The 21,377-nt window shown below is 41.2% G+C and overlaps 1 protein-coding gene across 1 annotated transcript; it reads left to right on the plus strand.

The window, feature by feature from the left end:
* The first annotated feature begins 3,661 nt into the window (after nucleotides 1-3,661).
* micall2b (mical-like 2b) lies at nucleotides 3,662-20,799 on the plus strand. The gene is made up of 16 exons (XM_071503466.1): nucleotides 3,662-3,880; nucleotides 5,526-5,574; nucleotides 7,907-8,048; nucleotides 8,132-8,319; nucleotides 8,635-8,762; nucleotides 9,606-10,340; nucleotides 10,429-10,634; nucleotides 12,093-12,156; nucleotides 12,690-12,832; nucleotides 12,962-13,026; nucleotides 14,103-14,226; nucleotides 14,370-14,472; nucleotides 15,577-15,650; nucleotides 15,737-15,851; nucleotides 16,580-16,626; nucleotides 18,893-20,799. Exons 1-16 carry the CDS (start codon nucleotides 3,738-3,740, stop codon nucleotides 18,967-18,969), a joined length of 2,403 nt encoding a protein of 800 aa, XP_071359567.1. The 5' UTR covers nucleotides 3,662-3,737; the 3' UTR covers nucleotides 18,970-20,799.
* Nucleotides 20,800-21,377: the final 578 nt, after the last annotated feature.

Raw genomic sequence — 21,377 nt, forward strand, 5'->3', positions numbered from 1 at the left:
AAGCAAACAATGGTGTCCCATATTCCCCCTATGATAGCAGGGTTGAATTATCCTCCGCTACTGATAGGCTCACAATAGACATGTTTTTTTGGCTCTGTGCAAACGTTCACAGGCTAACTCTTTCCAGATGGTAGTTTGTGGAGGGCACATATATCATTCAGTAGGGAGGGAGGGAGGGGAGTGGGTGGTGGAGGGGGCAGAAAGAGAGAAAGAGAGAGAACAGCAGGGGTCTGTCAAAAGCATTCTGCTCTACTGACGAGGGCATTTCCTGTCTGGATTTGGGAGGATTAAGTATGTGTACGTGGGGGGTGTCGGCATGTGGAGAGAGGGAGGAAGCGCAGGACTTCACAGGACTTTTAGGGAATTTTAGGGAAAACTAAAACAGATTCTCAAAAGCAAAAAAAAAAAAAAAAAGCGATTTACTGTCATGGTTTACACATAACTGAGAAAAGTTCATTATTGCCAGATAGTGTTTCAGTCTGGGCTTTCTGAGGTTGCCTGTTTTGTCAAGTTGAGTCATATTTGTGTGGCTTATTTCATACAGACAGCTTCACAAAACAAACTAAATCAACTCAGTTGTTTTTCTAAAATGAAATGGCAATTTGATGTTTTAAAATAAAGTAACATTCAATCATTTTTTACGGATGGTTGTTGTGCAAGAGAGTCTTGGGAGCCATAAAGAGGCTAAAAGCAGCTTCTTTGTTCGATTCGTGCTTTCCTTTTCTGTCGAGAGGTTTTCTTTAACACTTGAGTTAGTGCTGTGGGACTGACAAAAAGAGCACAGCAAGCTACAGCCCTTTTAAATGTGTGTGAGTGTGTGTGTGCCCCTGACTTCTGTTCAGCCCACCAGCTCTGCGAAGTTAAGTGATTTTGTGGTGAGTTCTGACTTCGAGTGTGGGTTTCACTCTGTGATTAGAGGTAGATTTCATCACTTATCAACCCATGTAATCATACACAGATGATCCTCAGCGCTGTTTAATAAGTAAGAAGCTTAGATTTGCTTTGCTTGACTCAGCTCAGAGTCTACAGACATTTTAGCTCCGCTGTGAGGTTGCACTCAGACACAGGGCTCTGAGCTAAATGCTAATATCCTGATGATGTTGCTCGAGAAAAAGTCAAAGGATGATTCAGCCTGTGGTCTCCAAGTGTCTCCTCTGAATCCATCCCATAGTTTTTGAGATACTTCAGTCTGAACCGCAGTGATGGACGATCAACAGACATGGCCATCTGTAAGGTCATGCTAGCATTGCACTTAATCACTGCAGCAGCCGTAAAATACATTTTAAGATATTCTTCCATTTTGATTCATATTGCCACTGAAATGAAACAGAAAAACGATACATTTATGTTTGGCAGCAGAAACCATTTGCACTTTGCAATAAAACAGGATCTTTCAACAATCTTTTCAAGTCCTTTTCAAATATTCCTCTTGTTGTTCAGTCAGCGTTTCACTCGGAGATACAGTGTGTTTGGATTGTACACAAACAATGATTTGAGCTGGTCTTCCCCAGAGGTGTGGTGCTGCCCTGTGATGAGGCCAGCTCAACAACCAGTCAAACATCCACCCTGTTATCAGATTTACTTTTCTTTTCGCTCTCTTCTCTTTTGCTTTTGCTTTAGATAAGTATGCACATAGACAAGTAACAGCTGATGGTGACAAAACATGAAAACTTGTAGAAAGAGCTAGTTTGACCTTGTGACATAGAGCGGAAACAATATGGAGTAATATGTGGTTAAAATACGTCACTGTCTCGACATCTAAGTGTAAGTTTCTGCAAAGGACGTCAACCGTGACTAATGAAATCATGCTGAGTTTCCAGTGAGCAGTCACTGCTGCTGTGAGAGAGGTGAGACGGAACAAAAACAGTCAAAACAACAAGCTGAAAGAGGCTAAAAAAAACTCCAAAGAGCTGGGTGGAGTTGCCACTACAGGTGACCAGTCAACATTTGATCCATTGTTAATGTAAAATATTGATGAGTGCAGCTTTGAAGTGACCTGAGTCACGGCAGTTTAAATGCATCACGTCGCTTTAGACGAAATGCCGTGAAATTTTGACGGTGACACGTTTGCTGAAGCCATTCACACATGAAAGTCAACTTATACTAAACACCTACAATAACTGAAAAAAAACTATTATTAGAAAATGACAGATGATGAAAAAAAACAAAAACGAATAAGTGTGAGGGTTTACTGTGTAGGAATATAACGTTCATAATTATCTTTTCATTTGTGTATAATCACCTGAAACTATGAACCGCTGTGTTTTTGTCAGCTTAGAATGAGCCCGTCATGACTACATAGGCAATGTGGCCTCATCCACGTAGCCCATCATGCTGCTCCGCCATGTTTCTACAGAAGCCCAGAACAGACAAACTAAACACTGGCTAGAGGGGGGTCTTTCATGTTTTATGTCACCTGAAGGCCCCTGTAGATGTTCTCCGATACACTTGGAAAGGGGGGAGAGAGTGGAAGGGTGTCCAGCTGGCTGCAATCTAGACGCCACAAAATCCTACCACACATGGTGGCGTTATCTATAGTCAAATGAAATTTTTAATTGATTTTTTTTGCCCATGGCCAAACCTTCCATTGAATTTCACAGAAATCTGCAGATTATCCTGCAAACAGAAGACACAAACAAACCGAACACTGAGGTGAAGAGGGCGAAGCAATGCACACAGGTGTTTGCAGGCTTGAGTCGGTCAAACAGAGCACGTCTCCTCTTTGTTTCCAGCTGCTGCATTATACACAGAGCATGGGTGCAGGTGTCAGGTAACTCAGTGAGAAGACTCCACCCGCCTCCTTCACCACACCCAGCGGACAGGACAGGGCAAGCTAGCTCACACAAGCAGCAACCACACCTGGTGAACTGGTTTACTGGCTTATCTTTACTGAAACAGCCACACATTACAACCCTTGAATAAATATTACATTGTCCTATTGTAGCACAGCAAAAACACACATGTAAATATGGCAACACCTGCGTTAAGGTAACTGTAGATCTTTAGTGGAGGTGACTCAGCAGTGCTGAGGACAGTGAGGTTATGTCCTCTGTCCTGTTTCTGGGTGTTTAGTGTTTTAATGACCTGAGGAGGAGTTTGCATGATTGCACTGCACGTACGGAAGGTTTTCTGTGTGTTTGCATTGCTTTGTCAAAAACAAATACAATGAATCTAACAGTTCTCCACAAGTATAAGCACTTTGAACAGTTCTCCAAAGCAGCAGGGACATAAAATGAACATGAAATATAATTCAGCAGGTAAAGTTAAGGTTCTGGTTTTGGTGGCTGTGGTTGAAATTGTCTGAAGGGGGTGGACTCATGAGCTCATCTGTACTATCTTGTCTGCAGCCATGTGGTTTGGTTTACATGCAGCAGCCTATGTGGGCCACTGTGACACACACCTACAACACACAAAGAGTTAAGAGAAGCAGACAGGCGGCGTGAACTCCACCCATGCGGCGTCACACTCGACCTTTCGCAGGTGTCACATCCACTTTCCTCCTCCGAGAGAAGGTGTTTCCCATAAAGCCCGTCACTTCCCGGATCCAGCGCGTCCAAGCTGCTGTGGAAAGTTTCTGAAGTTCGCTGCTGGAGGAGTGGGAGAGAGGGAGGAGGGAGGAGAGAGGGAGGAGAGAGGGAGAGAGGGAGAGGGGGGGGAGCTCAGTGAGTCCACAGCGGCGCCGCTGCGCTCACTCTCGGCTCCAGCGGCGGTGAGCGCCTGCGGCTCTGCGCTCCGGGATGGCGGCCGTGAAGGCGCTGCAGCAGTGGTGCCGGCTCCAGTGTGACGGCTACCGGGACGTGTCCATCACCAACATGACCACGTCCTTCAGGGACGGCCTGGCTTTCTGCGCCCTCATCCACAAACACAGACCGGATCTCATGTGAGTACCGACACCAGACACTGCGGTTAAATCCGCCTGAGTCCTGGCGCTTTACAACAGGAACTGTTTGGGGAAGAGGGAGTTTCTGCTTCAGGCGTCTGCAGGCGCTCAGCTGAGGGCCCCGTGGGGCTCGGTGAGCGAAGGGGCCACAGAGCCAGTGAAGTCTGCATGTTTTTACATTTGGACTGGACTGTATCCTTCTGTAAATCTTACCAGACAAATGAGACTGGATATTTGACTCACCTCTTTAATGTTTTACGATGCAATGTGCAGAGCTGTAGGGTAGGACCTCATATTCAGACTGAAAAAGGAAGCCTTGGAACTTGACTGCTCAAAACTCTAAAACATGTGATTCCCAGGTGTTGACAAGGTAAAACTATTGGAAATAAATACATACAATGCAGGCCATGCATATTTAATCACTGGGCTATGCTGTGAAAGAACTTGGTCTCTGCATTAACAGACCTGAAAGATTTACAGTTGAATGAATGAATTTGCTCATGAAGACTTGTGTCATAAACTTACCATCAAGGACGTGAGGCGTTCAAGGGAAAGCTTTGGTTTTATGTTTGTGAAGTCGCCTGTTGCACATACCTCTGCTGCTCATTGGATCTCATCTCGTCCAGTTTGCCGACATGTCGAACATCTTTGTTGAATCTGGAACCAGAATGAAAATGTTTTGGGTGTCTGCCAGACAAGGAAAATGCCTGGATCTCATCCAGTTTTAGGACCGCAGCTAATGGTTACTGTCGTGATCGACTGATCATTTTTGATTAAATGACTGATTTTAGCCAACAAGATGTCAGTAAGTGGTGAACACATGATAACAGCAACAGATGTCACATTTGAGGAGCTAGAACTGGAGAACAGTTTTTGCTTCACAAATGACTTAAAGAGTGATCAAAATTTATATTGATTCATTTTTTATCTACTGACTCATTTGAACTTTGTCCAGTTTGTCAATCTGGAACCAGAATCATATATTAGGAATTTATCTTTAATCTCCTTTATCTTTAAGGAGATGATCTCCTTGATTTAGGAAAACTAACAGGGAATTTCCACCAATGAATAACTGTTTAGATTTCTACTTGACAGCTGTTAAGTGTTTTGGCTCAAGATGGCCTGAATAAGATTTGTCAACATTAGGTATTCCAGAGCCTTGACTCATCATCTGTCGTTGATCTTTGGCCTGTTTCACATAGAGATGCATAGTTTTGCTCCAGAGAACTCATTATGGCCGACAGTGGTGGCACTTTGATTTCAAGAAGAGACACAGCAGTTCCACTCCAGTTTTCACCCACAGCCAGAGGGAACATTTCATGTTTATACACAAATATAAATATAAGCTCTAAACATTGATTAAAGGCTTCGTTCCAGTTTATTCAATGTAGACACGTCCATGGCTGTGATGAATGCAGGCTGAGCTCTCTGTTAGTTTCAGTTTTAAAGCATAACATCAGTGATCCAGAGGTTGTGTAACTGATTAGTGACACTGTCAGTGACATATACACAGTATGTTGAAGTAAAGGCCGTGCATGACTAAATAACATACGTTTTGGTCTGCACTCATTGTAAACACGTGAATCAGGAAGGGAAGTTGGGTCACATGTGTTTTGTTACTCACATTTTTTGTCCTGTGTTGCAGAAATTTTGATTCACTGAAGAAGGAAAATGTCTACGACAACAACAAACTGGTAAGACATGTTTACTCTGCGCTTTGACCTCTGACAGCTTATCTTTCACTCTTAAACACACGGCTTGGCAAAGTAGGACCTAACTACTTCCCAGCATTGTTAGCAGCGTGGCTCTGTGGAAGGTAAAGTTTGTCAGCGTAGTTTGGTTCAAACATTCGTGATCCCCAGAGGATGAATCCTTATGGTTTAAATGATCTCCTGACTCTTTCTCTTGTGCCGCCAGCAGGTTGACATTTGTAGTTTTGTGTGACCAATGGACCACAATATTGTACCAACATTCATGTTCACAAGTGCTTTGCATTTAGAGGCAATACTAATTAGAAATGTCAGTATGCTAACATGCTGCACTAGTGTTAGTGTTCCCATGTTAGTGTTTAGCTCAAAGCCACATTGGTCTTTTTTTATTACCCTGGCACAGTATTGTACCTAGCGTACAACATTGTTTGATATTTTTAACATATTTGCCATTACAATACACAAGTTAAAATATCATCACTAACCATTTTTTTTTTCATATCTTAGTTAGGGAACATAAACATGTTTTAACCCCTTTTTAATCAAAATACACCAAACAGTTCAACATATTACTGTTAAAGAGACAGACCGAATAGAATACACCCAGATGCCGTTTGCTTAGGTACATCTGGCGAAAACTAATGCAGTCTAATATGACAATGCTGCAATAAATCCTGCCCTCATGAAGGTTGCAATGTTGAGTTTTTGCTGAAACTGTTTTGCAGAGTTTGCTGATTCAACTTTACGATCAATTTGGAGGCTGCAGTTTGTGATGCTGTTGAGTTGTATTGCATTTTACTGACAGGTGTTTCTAATTTCGTCCACCCCAATTGCATCGGCTCTCTGTGGCTTAAGTATCCTTAAGCATGAAACTTCATTCTCCACCAGGGATGTAGTATTTTTGCTAAATTAAACCACAAGTCAACAACCACTTACTGGCTTTTTTTAATGCTTTCAACCACGTCTCATCATCTTCAGTGGGGGACATTTTCTCAGCTGTTGCTTTCAGGTGTCGTTCAGACAAAACAAGTGATTTGAAGTCATCGTCTTTTAAGAAATTATACAGCAGAGGATTCATAAATGACTCTAAAATGATTGAATGATGATGCTAATTGAAAACCTGGCAGCCATAGATTGCTTCTACATGTGTGTTGGCTCTGAAGATTGCACCAGCACCACTTTATGTTGGGTAACAGGGAATTTTTTTAAAATCGAAAATAAGACGAGAGCCGAGAAGTCGTTGCCAAACGCAGAGTGTTTCAGTGTGGGGGCTTTGATTTTGGCTGCTTTGTTGCATTCTTTACTTTTTCTCCCCAGAGTTTCATGATTGGACTCCGAGCGCTGGGACTGACAAAAGCTCACAGACCTCTGCTCTTTGACCTGTGATAGAATAGCAGATAAAAACTGTAGTAGCTGCCTGACAAAGATGAAGCAACAGACTGCTTAATAAAACGACAGAAAGCTGTAAGAGATAAAAGCGTCATTTGCCACAGCAAAGTAAACATTGGTTTTATGACTCCCTTGCTCCTCTGATTACTGATTAAATTCTGCCTCTGGTGCTCGTTGGCCTGCCTCTGCTTGTTGTTTTTCCCTGCTTCCATGGAGTCGCTGAATGTGGGTCTGGTCTGGAAATTCCTGACTCACTTACTAGTCTGTTAACACATGAGGTGTAGATGTAATCTGTGGTCAGAGTTAGGCCACTTAAAGGAATTTTGTTTGAAGATTTACAAGCGCAAGACACAGACAACATGAAGCTTTTATTTTGAAGAGGAAAGACTATGTCCACATCCACATTTACTGCTGTCTCATGTACACCTGGGTGGACAGGTGTGTTGCCACATTGAATCATGCAAAAGAAAGTGTTGAATTCCTTCATGCTCAGTAGGACGTTTATTAGAAAAGAAACATTCATGAACTTGCCTCGACTTTCGCTGACACCGTGTGGGGAATTCAACACCTTTTTTTAGGATAAGTCGAGCCATAAAAGGAATGTAATACACAGGAATAATATTTCAGCTATATCTTTCCCTGGGTGTCAAAACATCCCGAGAACATCACCGGAAAACTTTCTGTGGGACAGTAACAATCTCATACGTGCATTTGAAATATTAACAGCAGGCGACAGAGGTCTCGTCTGAATTATGTGAAAAGCAAGAAAGTCTCTGAGGTCCTGCTAAGTCAGACAGTCTGCTTGTGTTTGATTTACTGATGCTGTTCCATCTTTGGCCAGTCGGCCAAGATTCTAAAAAAAAAAAAAAAAAAAAAATCCTCCTTGAGCTTCTTCTGTTTTGTTGGATAAAGTCGATGTCATTTGCAGGCCTTCAAGGTTGCAGAGGAGGAGTTGGGAATTCCAGCGCTGTTGGATGCAGAAGACATGGTGGCTCTTAGGGTTCCTGACCGCCTCAGTATCCTGACATATGTCTCACAGTACTACAACTACTTCCACGGACGCTCCCCGAGTGAGTATCTATGTCTCAGTGCATCCCTCGCTTCCTCTCACCCCGAGTCTGATCTGTCTCTTCATCTGCGTCTTTGTGCACAGTTGGCGGTATGGGAGGTATAAAGCGTCCGGCCGATGGCCCCACAGATGAACCGTCTGGCAAGAAGAACCAGCCGGTGGTGGCGAAGGTGTTCCCCTCATCTAAGCCTGCCAGAGAGAACAGCCCGCCCCCCTCCTCCAACATCACAAGGCCGGCTCCTTCCCCCAGACAAACCAGAAAGGCCACACAGGTGAATGTTGCTGCCTGGATACTTTACACAAGCATCACTAAGTTATGAATCAAACCGATATGTACAAAAAAGGCTCAAAACTCACTTTACTGATGAAGTTCATCAAGACAAACACTTCAGAGATGACCTAAATACCTACAGAGACGTCTTGTTGTGTCTGTACCAACCTGCCATTACAAAACAAACAAAAGTCCCAAACTGCCTCTGATCAGTTACAGGAGGTCCAGTAACACACTCGTCATGAATGAAGTTGTAATTCTTAACTCTTGATGTAACCTCCGTCATCCTCTTTCCCCCTCTCTCCCCCTCTGCTAGGATGCTCCTGTTGAGAAATCTCATCAGACGGGCACCCTGAGTAACAAATGTGTGTCCTGCGACAAGCACGTTCACTTGGTGCAGCGACATCTAGTGGACGGGAAGCTGTATCACAGGAACTGTGCAAAGTAAGAGCCTCTCTAACACGGAGATGAAAATCAGTGACTAATCCTTTCAGTCTGTGGTATATGAAGTGTGTCTACAGAATAATTATAGATTTGTTCAGTTTGTACAAGTTAATTCAGTATATTAAATTTAATAAAGTGATGATAATAGAAATAATAGAAAGAAATAATTAACTGAAAAACAAATTTAAATAATTGAATTTGCTTAATAGTGATTCTGTTTTCTTCTTTTGTAAAACAATGAATTGATCAGTTCTTTTTAAAATGAAGTTACAACATTGATAAGGCTGAGTATATTCAGTTTCACAAACTGAAAAGGAGCTCACACCTTGGCAAGGTGTGGAGCTTAGACCAGTGGTTCCCACCCTGTAGGCTGCGGCCCAACAGTGGGTCGCCAGGTAGTGCAAATGGGCCAACTAATCATTGGCAAAACAGTACTGTTAAAAAAAAAAAAAATATGAACTGAAAAAGTAAGTTATGTTTTAAAATGTTTTAAAATTAACTGTAAAAAACATGAAAAATTCCTTTATTTTTTTGTTTTTCTTCTCATATTAAGGCTCATCACTGTGATGAGCCAATGAAAGGAGCTTTTATGCTGTTGCTGCTGGACCACATCGTAAACTTTGTTTGCTATCTCAGTATGATTGCTCTCTAATAGGTTACATCCATGGTAAAAACTGGATGTTTCCCCTGCTTTCGTCTCGTTATAGGGTCAGATGTGGGCCGTCAATGGGCCATGAGTTAGAAAAAGTTGGGGACCACTGGGTTAGACCAACCTTATGGAGTTTGCAGGAACAGGAATTATGTGTGGGGAAAGTTTTGTGACGTGTGTTTTCTGTCTTTCAGGTTACTATCACCTACAAACACAACTGTGCCTCTCAGAGATTTACCCACAAACACCCCTGTTTCCAAATTCACTCCCCTACCAGACTCCACTAAAACCAACACAACTACTACCACCCAAACTCCCTCCAGACTGGGACCAGCATGGCTGACGGAGAAACCCAGCACCCCTTCCAGCTTCTCCACCAAGTTTTCGCCTTCGTCTCCTTCCCGCCCGGCTTCTGGTGTCTCCTCCGCTGCTAAAGAAAGTCAGACAACCTCTGTCTCCAAACCCACCGCGTCACAGACTACATGTGAATCTATCTTCACCACAACCACCTCCATCAACACCAGGCCCACTCCTGCCCCTCGTACCTCAACCACAGCGGCCAAGACACAGCAGAACAAGCTTAAATTCTTCCAGTCAGACAGCAATGCTAACAATGAAGAGAAAAAGACTACATCCATCAACGTGGACATAAATAAAGGGCCATATGTGAGTGGTAAGGTCCAGGAGGCCACACCAGGTCAGGCCGTGACTGTGGTTGTAAATCTCGGTGGCACTGGTAGAAAGGAAACAAACGTGAACTCAGATAAAGGTGGGGATAGAGCTGGTGTAGGTGGAAAGGTGGGTTTGAAACCGGAAGGCAGTGAGAGTAATAAGACGAAAGCATCAGCAGCAGCTTTCATCTCCAAGAAACTGGCTGAGGAGAACAACAACAACAACAGTAAGCTTTCATGGACAAAGAAAACTGAAAAGTAAGTAATCAACCCCCAAACACACTCACACGCAAAGGCACACTGACCTCTTCTGGCTTTTACTGATGCTTCACCGCCTCTTTATCAGACCCTCTCAAGTCGAGACTCCTAAGAGGGAGACAGGGGGAGTCAGAGGGAGGGTGAAGCTGAAGGCAGACCGGTCAATCCTCGATGACCTGCAGCCTCTGGACACCCCGAGCTCTGCTCCAAGCCCGGCCAGCAGGAGCGGACTCAGAGCCAGAAGTCCAGACAGAGGGGGCCTGAAGCCGGGCAGTGCATCACCCAACACCTCAGGTCAAATTCCAACATTTCCATAACTGTACATAGGGGTGATTTAGTCTGGTATAAAGCATTTTTTATGATGTTAGTGAAGAGGCCTTTGGTTTCTGGTATAATGTGTGATGTGCTGTGTGTATAAGTAAGTGCTGATCATTCTTATTTAGAGAATATTAACAAGGGCAGGGCAACATTATCACAATATTGGGTATATTGATTTGTAATATCATATAGTAAATGTAGGCAAAATCACACAAACTGCGTTGCAAAACTTGTAATTTGTGACAGATACTGACTGGAGTCATAAATATAGACGGAAGAAATGTGTATAACAATAATGTTTCATCATGGTAAGGTCTTTAAAACACTTTACAACATTTTAAAAGGAAGTAAAAACCAACTGAACTGTCTACAGTCAGGACTGAATTAAAATACTCAGTGGATAAAGGAAGTCTTCAAGTTAATGGAGAATAACTGCACCATGTGTTACACTTTGCCAGGACCAGTAACACATAAAGTGATTTGTGCATCACTTTCTGTGACTCATCAAGTTCACCAGATATATGACGGTCACCGAATACTGGGCTTGATTAGATGATGGCTCCCATTCATTCCAAGGGAAGATGCTCACCCAACACATCCGTCAAATACGATTTCTCTGCTTCCATGTGCATCAGCGATTATCTCCCTAAACCCACCTGCTCGTTCTAAAGACTCAACACTGAGATGATGTCAAAATGAAAATAGCTTTCAATAGCTTTCTATGGGAACATCTTTTACAAATATTAACTCCTCATGATTTAAAAAAATACAAATGCACAAAGTAAAGATGGATTCTGTCTGCAGTTGAAGGGGTCCTGTCAGCGGTTTTTCAGATGTGCAACAAAGGTCAACTTACTGGCTTTTTTACATCTCATTATCTTCTTCTGTAAATACTTAATAGCACATGAAGAAGACCAAGAAGCCAAATGGCTGGCAAGCGTTTTGACCCGGGATTATTTTGTTGCACATACTATTCTCAAAGGTCAAGAATAAACTATCTTGCTCAAAGTTTTACAGATGTAAATATATAATATACATATATAATATGATCTTTGGGGGAAAAGTTAAAAAAAAATTTTTTTATTAATAATGGGAAAGATTATTTGCAAGGCTGACTTGTGGCTCCTTATTCATCCATAATTTAGAGGTTTCTTCAATTCCCCATTGACACCTCCCTGTCATTCTAAAACAAGTATATTACTTCACCCTGTGAACTTACTAATGTGATTATTTTCACGATGCACCACAAGAGTTTCTGTGTACCTTTAATATTGTTCTTCCCAGTGATGTTTGACCTTTCTGTTGGTGGTAAATATCATCTCTTTCTGACAATAAAAATAGGAACTGACATCGGTTAGTGGATCCCACACAGGTGTGATGAAGGAAAGTGAAAAAACACTAAAGTTTCAATTGATTTCTTTTCTTTCCAAACAGCATCAGAAAACGAGTCTCCTGCAGACTGGAGGTCCAGGCTCAAACCTGTCGCCAAAGACACAAAGTAAGACATGTTTTATCGACTTTGTTCTCTGTTGTCATCGTATGTTGTTCCTGGTTAATTCCTGGCTGACGTCATAGCAGCAGGGAGTATCTTTACGTGGGCATGCTCACATCTTATCAACATCATCAAGCATTGACTGTATCAGGGATTTTTCCCCCCCTGATGTCCTGTCCATCCACCCATCCTTTGATCCAGTCTTTCATCCATCTCTCCAACCAGTCCTCCCACAGGAAGCCTGTACCTGCTGCTCCTCCAAATGGCTCGGCCATCATTTGTAGTCAGAGCTTTCAGTCTCTCTTCTTCCGCCACATGCATGTGAGCCCCAAATGGTGTCAAGACTGAGTAGAGTCCTCCGTGGTGCAACATATGCTCAGTGCTCAGAGTTCCTTTCCCCAGATGACCTTCCCTTTCGCTCTCATGAATCAAAACCAAGGACTGCAGGGTACTGAGCAGAGTAGCAGATAAATGGCCAATGAAGACATTAAATTCTGACTCTCTTTCTGTCTTTCTGCTTCTTCTCCACTAATCCACAGACCAGCTGGTCCTCCGCAGTCGTCGAAACCATCCGCTAATGAAGCTGGGAAGGCCCAAACTTCAGAGCTTTCTGTTGGGCCCTCCTCGTCCTCCACTAATGTTCCCAGCCCGAGCATTTCAGTCACGCCAGCACCATCAAAGGGTGAGAACTGCTCCTCTGGACAAAAACACAAATGGTTTTCCTAAAGATCGACCTCCAATGAAACCTCTTCTGTCTTTTTCCTTCACTTTCTTCATATTTATTTTTTTGCATTTTATCTTTCTTTTTCAGGATACCTGAATGGTCAGAGAGAACAAACAGCAAATGGCACCAAGTCAGAGTCAAAGACTTCAAAGGTACTGAACTTTGCATGGAAAATAAGTTTGCATTGAAGAAAACATTCCTCAGGCGAGGACAGGGGATGTGGTAAAAACCTGTATTTAGTCAGACATATTAGTTATAATGCAGTCATAAGAATTTTTGACCTCACTGGGACTTTGTCAGGGCAGAAACCGTAAAAACAGTTTGCACTCTTTGCAGGCAATACACTGGAAACAGCAATATTGCAAGACACAATTAATTCAAAACATTAATATCATAAAAAATAGAAAATTAAAGAAATAATGATAGCATTGCACGTTATGTCACTTAATGTTGTTAGTAGGTAGAGTCTATAATCTATATCCTCATTCAAACCTGATATTTTAGAGCACAACATTCAAAAATCCAACACATTTCCCTTTGCAGCATTTTTTAGGTGTTTTTTTTTTTTTTCATTTTAAATCGAATCCTTTAAAGATTTAGAGACAGTGAATGTTGATCATCCTTGTAGTGTTTAATGGATAATGTTACAGTGTCACTGTGACAGTAGCTAAAGCATTTTAGCTGGAAAGCTAGATTAGTTAGCTAAACTAGCTATGTTAGCTAGCTAATGTTAATTTTAGGTGATTAAATCTGTGCCAAAATCAAAACAATAGGAAAATTAAGGAGATGATAAATAAAATGAGCTACGATAATTCATTATATCTAAAGATATGTAAGGACAGGAAAAAAGAAAAAGCTTTTCTCTTTTTAACCCCCAGATTGTAGGTTAAATGTTTTATTTTTTAGACTTCATTTTTAATCATAAAAATGATTAAAAATCATTTTGCTGATCAATTGCACCAATCACCAGAAAAAATTCCTTGTATGTGAAAACATACTTGGCAATAAAACTGATTCTGATTCTGATTCTGATTCTGATTCTGATAAAATTCACAGCATTATTTTTGAATGTAATTAACTGCCTGTTTTGGGACTTAATACAAAATGTGATGGGATGTAAGGATGTCTGATAATAAGGGCTCATGTGTTGTCTTCTCTATGTTTTGGTTCGTATCTTTCATTTAATTTTGTCTGCACATGTTTTTGTGTGTTTGTGTTACGCCCATAGACGAAACCAGACTACATTCCCAAAGAGGAAATCATGAAGGAGCTTCAGGACATTGAAAATAATTTGAACGAGTTGGAGAAGAGAGGAGTCGAGCTGGAGGTGCGGCTCCGCAGCAGCGAGGAAGGTGAGGTGACCACACAAATGCACACAATAAATACACACACAGTTTGCGAGCCTCCTCTTTTGTCAGGTGAAAAAAACGTCAGATTTACAGGACTTTGGGGTTGTGTATCTGGAATGACTCGTGTGTGTGTGTTTGTGTGTCAGAGGGTGAAGATGACTCTCTCATGGATGAGCTCATGGTCGAGTGGTTCAACTTGATCAGGAACAAGCAGGTGGCCATGCGCCGGGAGTCTGAACTGGTCTACATGTGAGTTCACACACACACACACACACTCTTACATACACATGAACACACGTAGAAAAGGGGCATGCCACTTTATAGCGATTAGTGAAACAGACTTGTGGCCAGAAGGTTGACAGTTTGAATTCCCAGTGTCCTCCCTCCTCCGTCCCCCAGCGGGGCGTCCTGGAACAGGACAAACCACCCCCCACTGGCTGCAGTGGAAGAGGAGTGAGAAGCAGGATGTTGCTTAAAGGATAAGCCTGGTGATGTTTTATATTTTTCTTACTGTTAAAAGAATGAAACCAACAATAAATTGAGCCGACAGTATTATAAAGCCTGATGTAGATTATTCCTCTGGGCTATAAAGCTCCATTGTCCAGAAACTATAAAGATATCAGTAAGTGAACATGGGCAGTTTAGTTTATTTTGATCCCATATTCACTGTCAAGCTGCCATAAATGCTCACTAAAGAAGCAAATGTGTATTAATCCATAGCTGAAAATAGTCCCCAACAAAAGCACTTTTTATTCCTCTTTGAGTAATGTTTGCCAAAAAGTACAGTGCCCACCTGTTTCATTAAATGATTTTGCCTTTTTTTTAATTAAAGTTTTCTGTGACCCGTTTTTAAAGATTTATGTCTTCAGTGGGAATCATTAGGCTTGAGGGTGAATAACACAGACAGGACAGGGAAGACAGAGATGATTAAGAGGTGGGCGAACACTTTTTTGGTTTTGGTGTTTTCATTGGAACATCGCCAGCCTTATCCTTTAAAAAGCAAACATGCACTGCAATTATTTCCTTGATAAATGAATGTGACACTGACAGAGCAAATACTTTATTTCCACCAGGGTCACAATCATCTAAATTGGTCATTTTAATAACTTGTTGATGTTAAGAAGCTTTTAATGAGCATCTGAATTGCAGATGTACTTAATGTAGTTAATGTAGCTAAAGCTTTCAACTGCATCTCACTGAGAATGTGTTGAGACAGTAATGGCCCTCATGAATAGATTAGTGTTGGGCCAAAGAACTGAGGCAAAACAAAATTTATCAAACAACTTAAGACATAACAAATCTAGATACAATAAATACCTGTAATTTCTATTTGTATGTTGTTTTCATGTGTAGAGGAAAAACCCAGGACCTGGAGGAACAGCAGCCCAGTGTTGAGCAGGAGCTCAGGAGACTGATGGAAAAACCAGGTGAGGGGAACTCAGTCAACACAATGCAGAACATGAAGCAGAACGACAATCTTACACTGAAATATACATTTTTCATGTGTGTGCAGAACATCTGAAAACAGACAGGGACCGAAAGAGAGAACAGGAGCTGATGGACAAACTGATGGAGATCGTCAATGACAGAAACGCAATTGTGGAAGGTCTGGACGAGGACAGACTCAGGTGCGTTTTTTAGACAAATTACATCAATGACGACAGCATGTGGTGTATAAAAGTCAGGATTTGAGCGTGGGTTCATCCTGATTGTGTGAACAGTGAACGTTTCTAAATCAAGAGCCAAACAGGTCACATGACTTAATTACAACTGATTGTGTCTTTCACTTGTTGTTGACTCCAAATAATATAATAATAACAATAACAACATATAATAACATGATGATTTTGTTAAAATGTATTTTAATTTGTCCAGTACATTTTGGCACCCTAAAGCTGGGGGACTGTTTTTTAAAATGTGATGTGGATGTACAACCTTTAAAACTATGGTTGAACCTCAGCACTTCCATCCCATAGTAATGCCAAAGATATTCTTTGACTAGTTTTTACAACATCTTTGCAAATGTGGAATAATGTTTTTTCTCAGTTTTACTTCACTGTAAAATGATCATATTTTGATTTTTGTCAATTAAAGACATCACCCTGGCCTTTTGGAGTATTTTTCCTTCTTTATTGTGACATTTAATTCTCAGATGATAAGTAATGAATAAAAGAAATGTCAATTTATAACAAAAAAGTGGCTGGTTTCAGCCCTGTCTCACAGTCAGTGTTTCATTTCTGTCCCAGTGTTATATAATAAGGAATATAAATACATTACACATTTAATGAATTAATGATACAGTACGAATTGTTGTTAATCTGTGTTCACTTTGTGTGTTCTCGCTTCATCTTCACAGGGAGGAAGAGGAGGACGAGCAGCTAAACAAGATGATGATGAATTTCAGTGAGTGTCTCCACCACCTCCACAGGCTGTCTGACCCCCCTCCGCTCTGTTCATTAGTTACCACAACCTCTGTGTCACTGCAGCTTCGTTGGTTTATAAATTATCCAATTGAGGATTTCCATCATGGATGCCTCTAATTGAAGTAGATAGAATTCTCATTGCGATTTATGGAAGCGTTTGTGTGTGTGTGTGTGCGTTAGTGTGTGTGAACCCGTGCTGCATTTTTAAGGGCGCCACTGGCCGATGTTTTCATCTCATTTGATCTAATGACTGCTAATGGAAAAAGCATCAAACAAAATGCTGCCCCTCTTTTTGTCAGCGGCGTCCCTGTTAGACAAATGGATAATGTAACCGGTTAATTTGACCCTGTGATAGAACAGAGTTAAAGCTGGCTTCATTTGCAATTCATGACCGTGAAAGCAAGGCTGAAATTGAGGAGATTTATTGAACTTTAGTGAGAGGTCGGTATGTTACAGTGAGCGAATGCCGACTGTGGACTAAAGATTAGCCATTTTAATTTAATGTATTCATAAAGTTAATGCCAAAGTTTCACAGTTCATTCCTGCTCTGAGTGCAGTCGAAGCGTAGTTTACACACACGTTATATCACATGCACATACAGTTCACTTACAGTGACATATACAGTACATACTGTGGCCAACACCAAACAGCAAGTAACCACGGTAACAGTGCAACTACTTTGTGAAGTCTCACTGATGAAAATGATTTGTTGATTAATTGATTAGTTATTTGACAGACAATTAATTGGCACCTATTTTCATATTTGATTGATCGTTGGAGTTTTAAAGTTACAAAAAGTTACAACTGGGGAGGTGTGGGGGGCAGGGGGGGCCCTTGGTGGCCCTCGGTGGCCCAGCTGGTAGAGCGCATACCAGTTAAGCTCAGTCATTGCCGCAGTGGCCCGGGTTCAAATCCAGCCTGGGCCCTTTGCTGGTCATGTTAAAGGCAAAAAACTTGACCCCAAAAAAAAACTTAAAAAAAAAAAAGATATAAAGATTTTCTGTTTTTCTCTGTTTAAATGTATTTATAAAAAGAAGAAAAGGCATTTGAGACGAAACTTTGAGGGAATTTTTTTTTTTTTTTTGTTGACATTTTCTAAACCAAACTCTTTAATCATGGAACTCATGAACAGAAGTTAATTGCGGCCCAGTATGTAACAAACAAAGTTTAAACACAACTCTTGCACACAGCTTCTATTTCTGCGTCGCTCTGTCAGAAAGAGGAACGTTTGGGGACGCTCCGTGTTAAAGTCCTGTATCTGTGACCAGACGGCAGTGATGCTAAGTGGTGATTCAGAGGGTGATCAGTGGCTCTGTCACTTATGTCAGGTTGTGGGTGGGCAGGCAGATGCTACTGGGAGCAGAACGTATAATCCTGGTGAGTTTGTTTTCTGCTGGAGTTCATATTGTGAAGAAACAGTACGACAGGATTATGATTTATGCTTTTGTAAAACAACAGCTATAGGCGAGGGGCAACAGAAAGTGCTCTGAGTTTGTGTAGGATGTTGACTCTCTGCTGGGATTGTCACTGGACATCAGTGATGTGTTGATCAAAGCATTTGGAGCACTTACCTCTGTGTCTAATGTGGATTCAGCGTTTTCTTCCACCAGATCTGGATTTTTATCTGGATCTTCACCAAATTGTACAAACTTGTAGCTGTCAAAAACATAATGTCTCACAATGTTAAGGAAAGTGATGAAATGTTTCTGAATCAGCACCTTCAGCCTGATCTGCAGCAAAATGAAGTAGGTCCTGGTTGAGGGACCGGTGCCATCCCTCCACCAAATCTGGTGCAAATTGGTTCAGTACTTTTTGCGTAATACTGCTGACAAACCTAAACAAACAAAGAAACATGGCGGAGGTATAAGTAGGGATGCAGCAGTGAACTCAGTGCTGCAACCAGTGGCTGCAAGATATACAAAAGGGTGATTAGCATTAACAATTTAATTTAACATTATAACCCAGAAATTGATTTATTTTATTTTATTTTTTTAATGTCACTAAGCAGATTGGATACTATAGCGACTCTGTAATTAATTTGTAATGTATTTTGCATTATGTATTGCAACATCACCACAAAACAGCATCATTATTGTTCATTTCTGCTGCATTTTTGAATCAAATTTTCTCCCATTCAAGAATTTTTTTTAATCTACTATTATTGACCTCACCTTTTAATGTTTATCTTCTTTTAACCAGCCTGCCCTCTCTCTCTCTCTGTGTCTGTCTTCCTCTCTCTCTCTCAGATATAAAGAAGGACAAACCAAAGAAGAAGTCTCCGGTGGCCAGACTGTTCAGCTGGGGGAGCAAGAAGGAGGAATGACGCTCCTCAAAACTCACCCAGGGCTCCTCCTGTGATGTCTGCGCTGCTCCTGTTGTGGTCTTAATGTCAGTGTGCTCAGCCCGTGATTCATGGGACACAGTGGATAAATGGATAGTCAGTCCCTCAGACCGTCAGTCTGTCATGTTCAGTGCTTTTGGAAAAACGCCCTTCCCTCTGTCGACTGCATCACTCGAGATCTGACGTTAGCGCACACACACTCGCGCACACACACACACACACACACACACAGAGACACAGATGATGTTGAGGGGTTAATGACTCACCAGCCGTGATGTGATTGGGTTCAGTGCTCCAGTTGTTAGTTTTAATCCCCCTCTAGTCTTAATCTGTCTACTCGCGCACACACACACACACACACACACACACGCTGTCTGTGAATATCTCCTTGCTCGCTCTGCTTATTGAAATCTTGCTTGTATACAGTAACACTGATGCTAATGGGAGTTAATAGGGAACAAGACACATGACAGAGGTCAGACAGCCGTCTCTTGCTCTCCGGTCATGTTTCAGTCCACGCTACAAGTCGCCACTGACTCCGTGACCTAACTCCGGGGTCGCACTCCGACCCTGCTGTTGTTGGACATGTTGAACTGGATTTCTCTTTTAACCACAAATGTCTTTTTCTGTGTACTTTTCTGTACAGGGCAATTGTTTAGAGCACTGCCCTGTTATAAGGTGACAAGTTTTTTTTTTTTTTACTGACTCACTATATTATATAACGGGGTTTTCTAGACAAGTGTCCAACCTGGTGGTGGAGACCCTCTATAGAGGTTGTGAGATGGTTAAACAGGAAAAACCTCTTCTCTCCTCTCAGCCTTTTTTAATCTCCTGAATTATTACATAATTTTACCTCTACAGGCCTCTAAAGAGTATTGAGATAACAGAGTCTGAGAGGAATTATCATTCTGTGGTTGAATTTGTCTGAGCCTGTGGTTTAAAGCCACCTGTGATGAGGAGTCACGGGGCGACGTAGCTTCGTTTTAAGGGATTACCGCTGATCTAGGAACCATGATATGCGCATAGATGTCCAGTCTTGACATTTGGAAACAAAAGCTTTTAAAGAATCTAAGCTCAAAGGTACTTACTTACCATTCAAAGCTTTCACCTGTGTGTCATGGTCTTCATTCAGAGTCCATGATCCTTCAGAAGCGGAGTTAAATGCAGATTGGTTAAAAGCTCTGAATCATGAGCGAGTGCACCTTTGAGCCTTTCGTCATCACATGTACACTGATGCTTTTAAAAACTATTTGATGAATTCTTCAACATATTACACTTAATAAAGATTTAATACACATTTAATGCTGAAACATATTTGCAAGAAAGATCACGCTCTGGTCTTTTACTTTGCTTCACAGTTGTGTTGTACTTGAGCGTGTGGACGAGGTTTGAGTTTTTATGGCAGGAATTTGGTTTTGCATCATGTGACTCACAGGTTTAACTTCATTGGCTGGATGTTTGTGAGTCTTGGAAATGCAAGAACTAGTCCATATTGGATCTGGATTTGTACATGTTTTGCATATTTCTTAGCTGAATCGACTGTTTATACTTCCTGTGTCGTGATATTATAATGTGTAATTTTTGCAGAAGCACTGAACCAGTTTGTTTTTGTGTTGTGACCAAACTGCTCACTTTTAACAGAACTAGTTGGGACTATATGAAATTAAATGTTGTATATATGTTCATGTTCTTGACTCCTTTATGTGTGAGTTTATCATTTGTTTATATTGTATAAAGTTGATGTTTACAATGGGCTGATTATTAAATGGAGAAACTGGCCTGGATTTTAAATAAATTTCTTCAATAAATGTACTTTTTATTATTTATTTTATTATTAAGACAATGTCATTAATGGATCATGTTGCTCTATATCTACTCATGAAAAGAGTCATAAATAACTTGAATGGAGAATGTAATCAGTGTTAAAGAATATCATATTACTTACTTTTAATTAGAAATTGTACTTTATCTATATTTCAACCATATTTAGTCTAAGTATGATTTACAGTTGGTCATTTAAAACAGTTAGCCCACTACAGAGGAGATGCATTTTCTCTGTATTACCACTAGGAGGCAGCATGAGCCTTTCCATGTGACTGGAGCTCTCAGAGCATGAAACCCTCAGAGCTTCAGTCATTTACAAATAAGACTCATCCCACGTACAGGGTTAGAGACATGAGGATTTTGTTATTTTTACGATTTGTATTCTAAAAGAAAAGTTTTCAGCTTTGTATTTTTCTCCTCTTCTCATCACAGGACTGAGGCTAAACAAGCCTCTATTAACATCAACACCAGTTACAATCTGAGTCTTATTTACAGAAGATTGCTTAGCATTTTTGACTGATACAGAAAGTATATGAACATATGCCTTTTGAAATTAACAACAGATT

Source organism: Trachinotus anak, unplaced genomic scaffold (assembly GCF_046630095.1).
Source record: "Trachinotus anak isolate AG129_WGS33_773 ecotype Australia unplaced genomic scaffold, CSIRO_AGI_Tana_v1 ptg000019l, whole genome shotgun sequence".
Classification (NCBI taxonomy): Eukaryota; Metazoa; Chordata; class Actinopteri; order Carangiformes; family Carangidae; genus Trachinotus; species Trachinotus anak.

Excerpts from the sequence above, each read along its gene's own strand:
- micall2b (XM_071503466.1), top strand. The coding sequence starts at position 3,738 with ATGGCGGCCGTGAAGGCGCTGCAGCAGTGGTGCCGGCTCCAGTGTGAC. Across the intron at positions 5,575-7,906 it reads TCTACGACAACAACAAACTG|GCCTTCAAGGTTGCAGAGGA; the intron begins GTAAGACATGTT and ends TGTCATTTGCAG. Across the intron at positions 16,627-18,892 it reads CAAGATGATGATGAATTTCA|ATATAAAGAAGGACAAACCA; the intron begins GTGAGTGTCTCC and ends TCTCTCTCTCAG.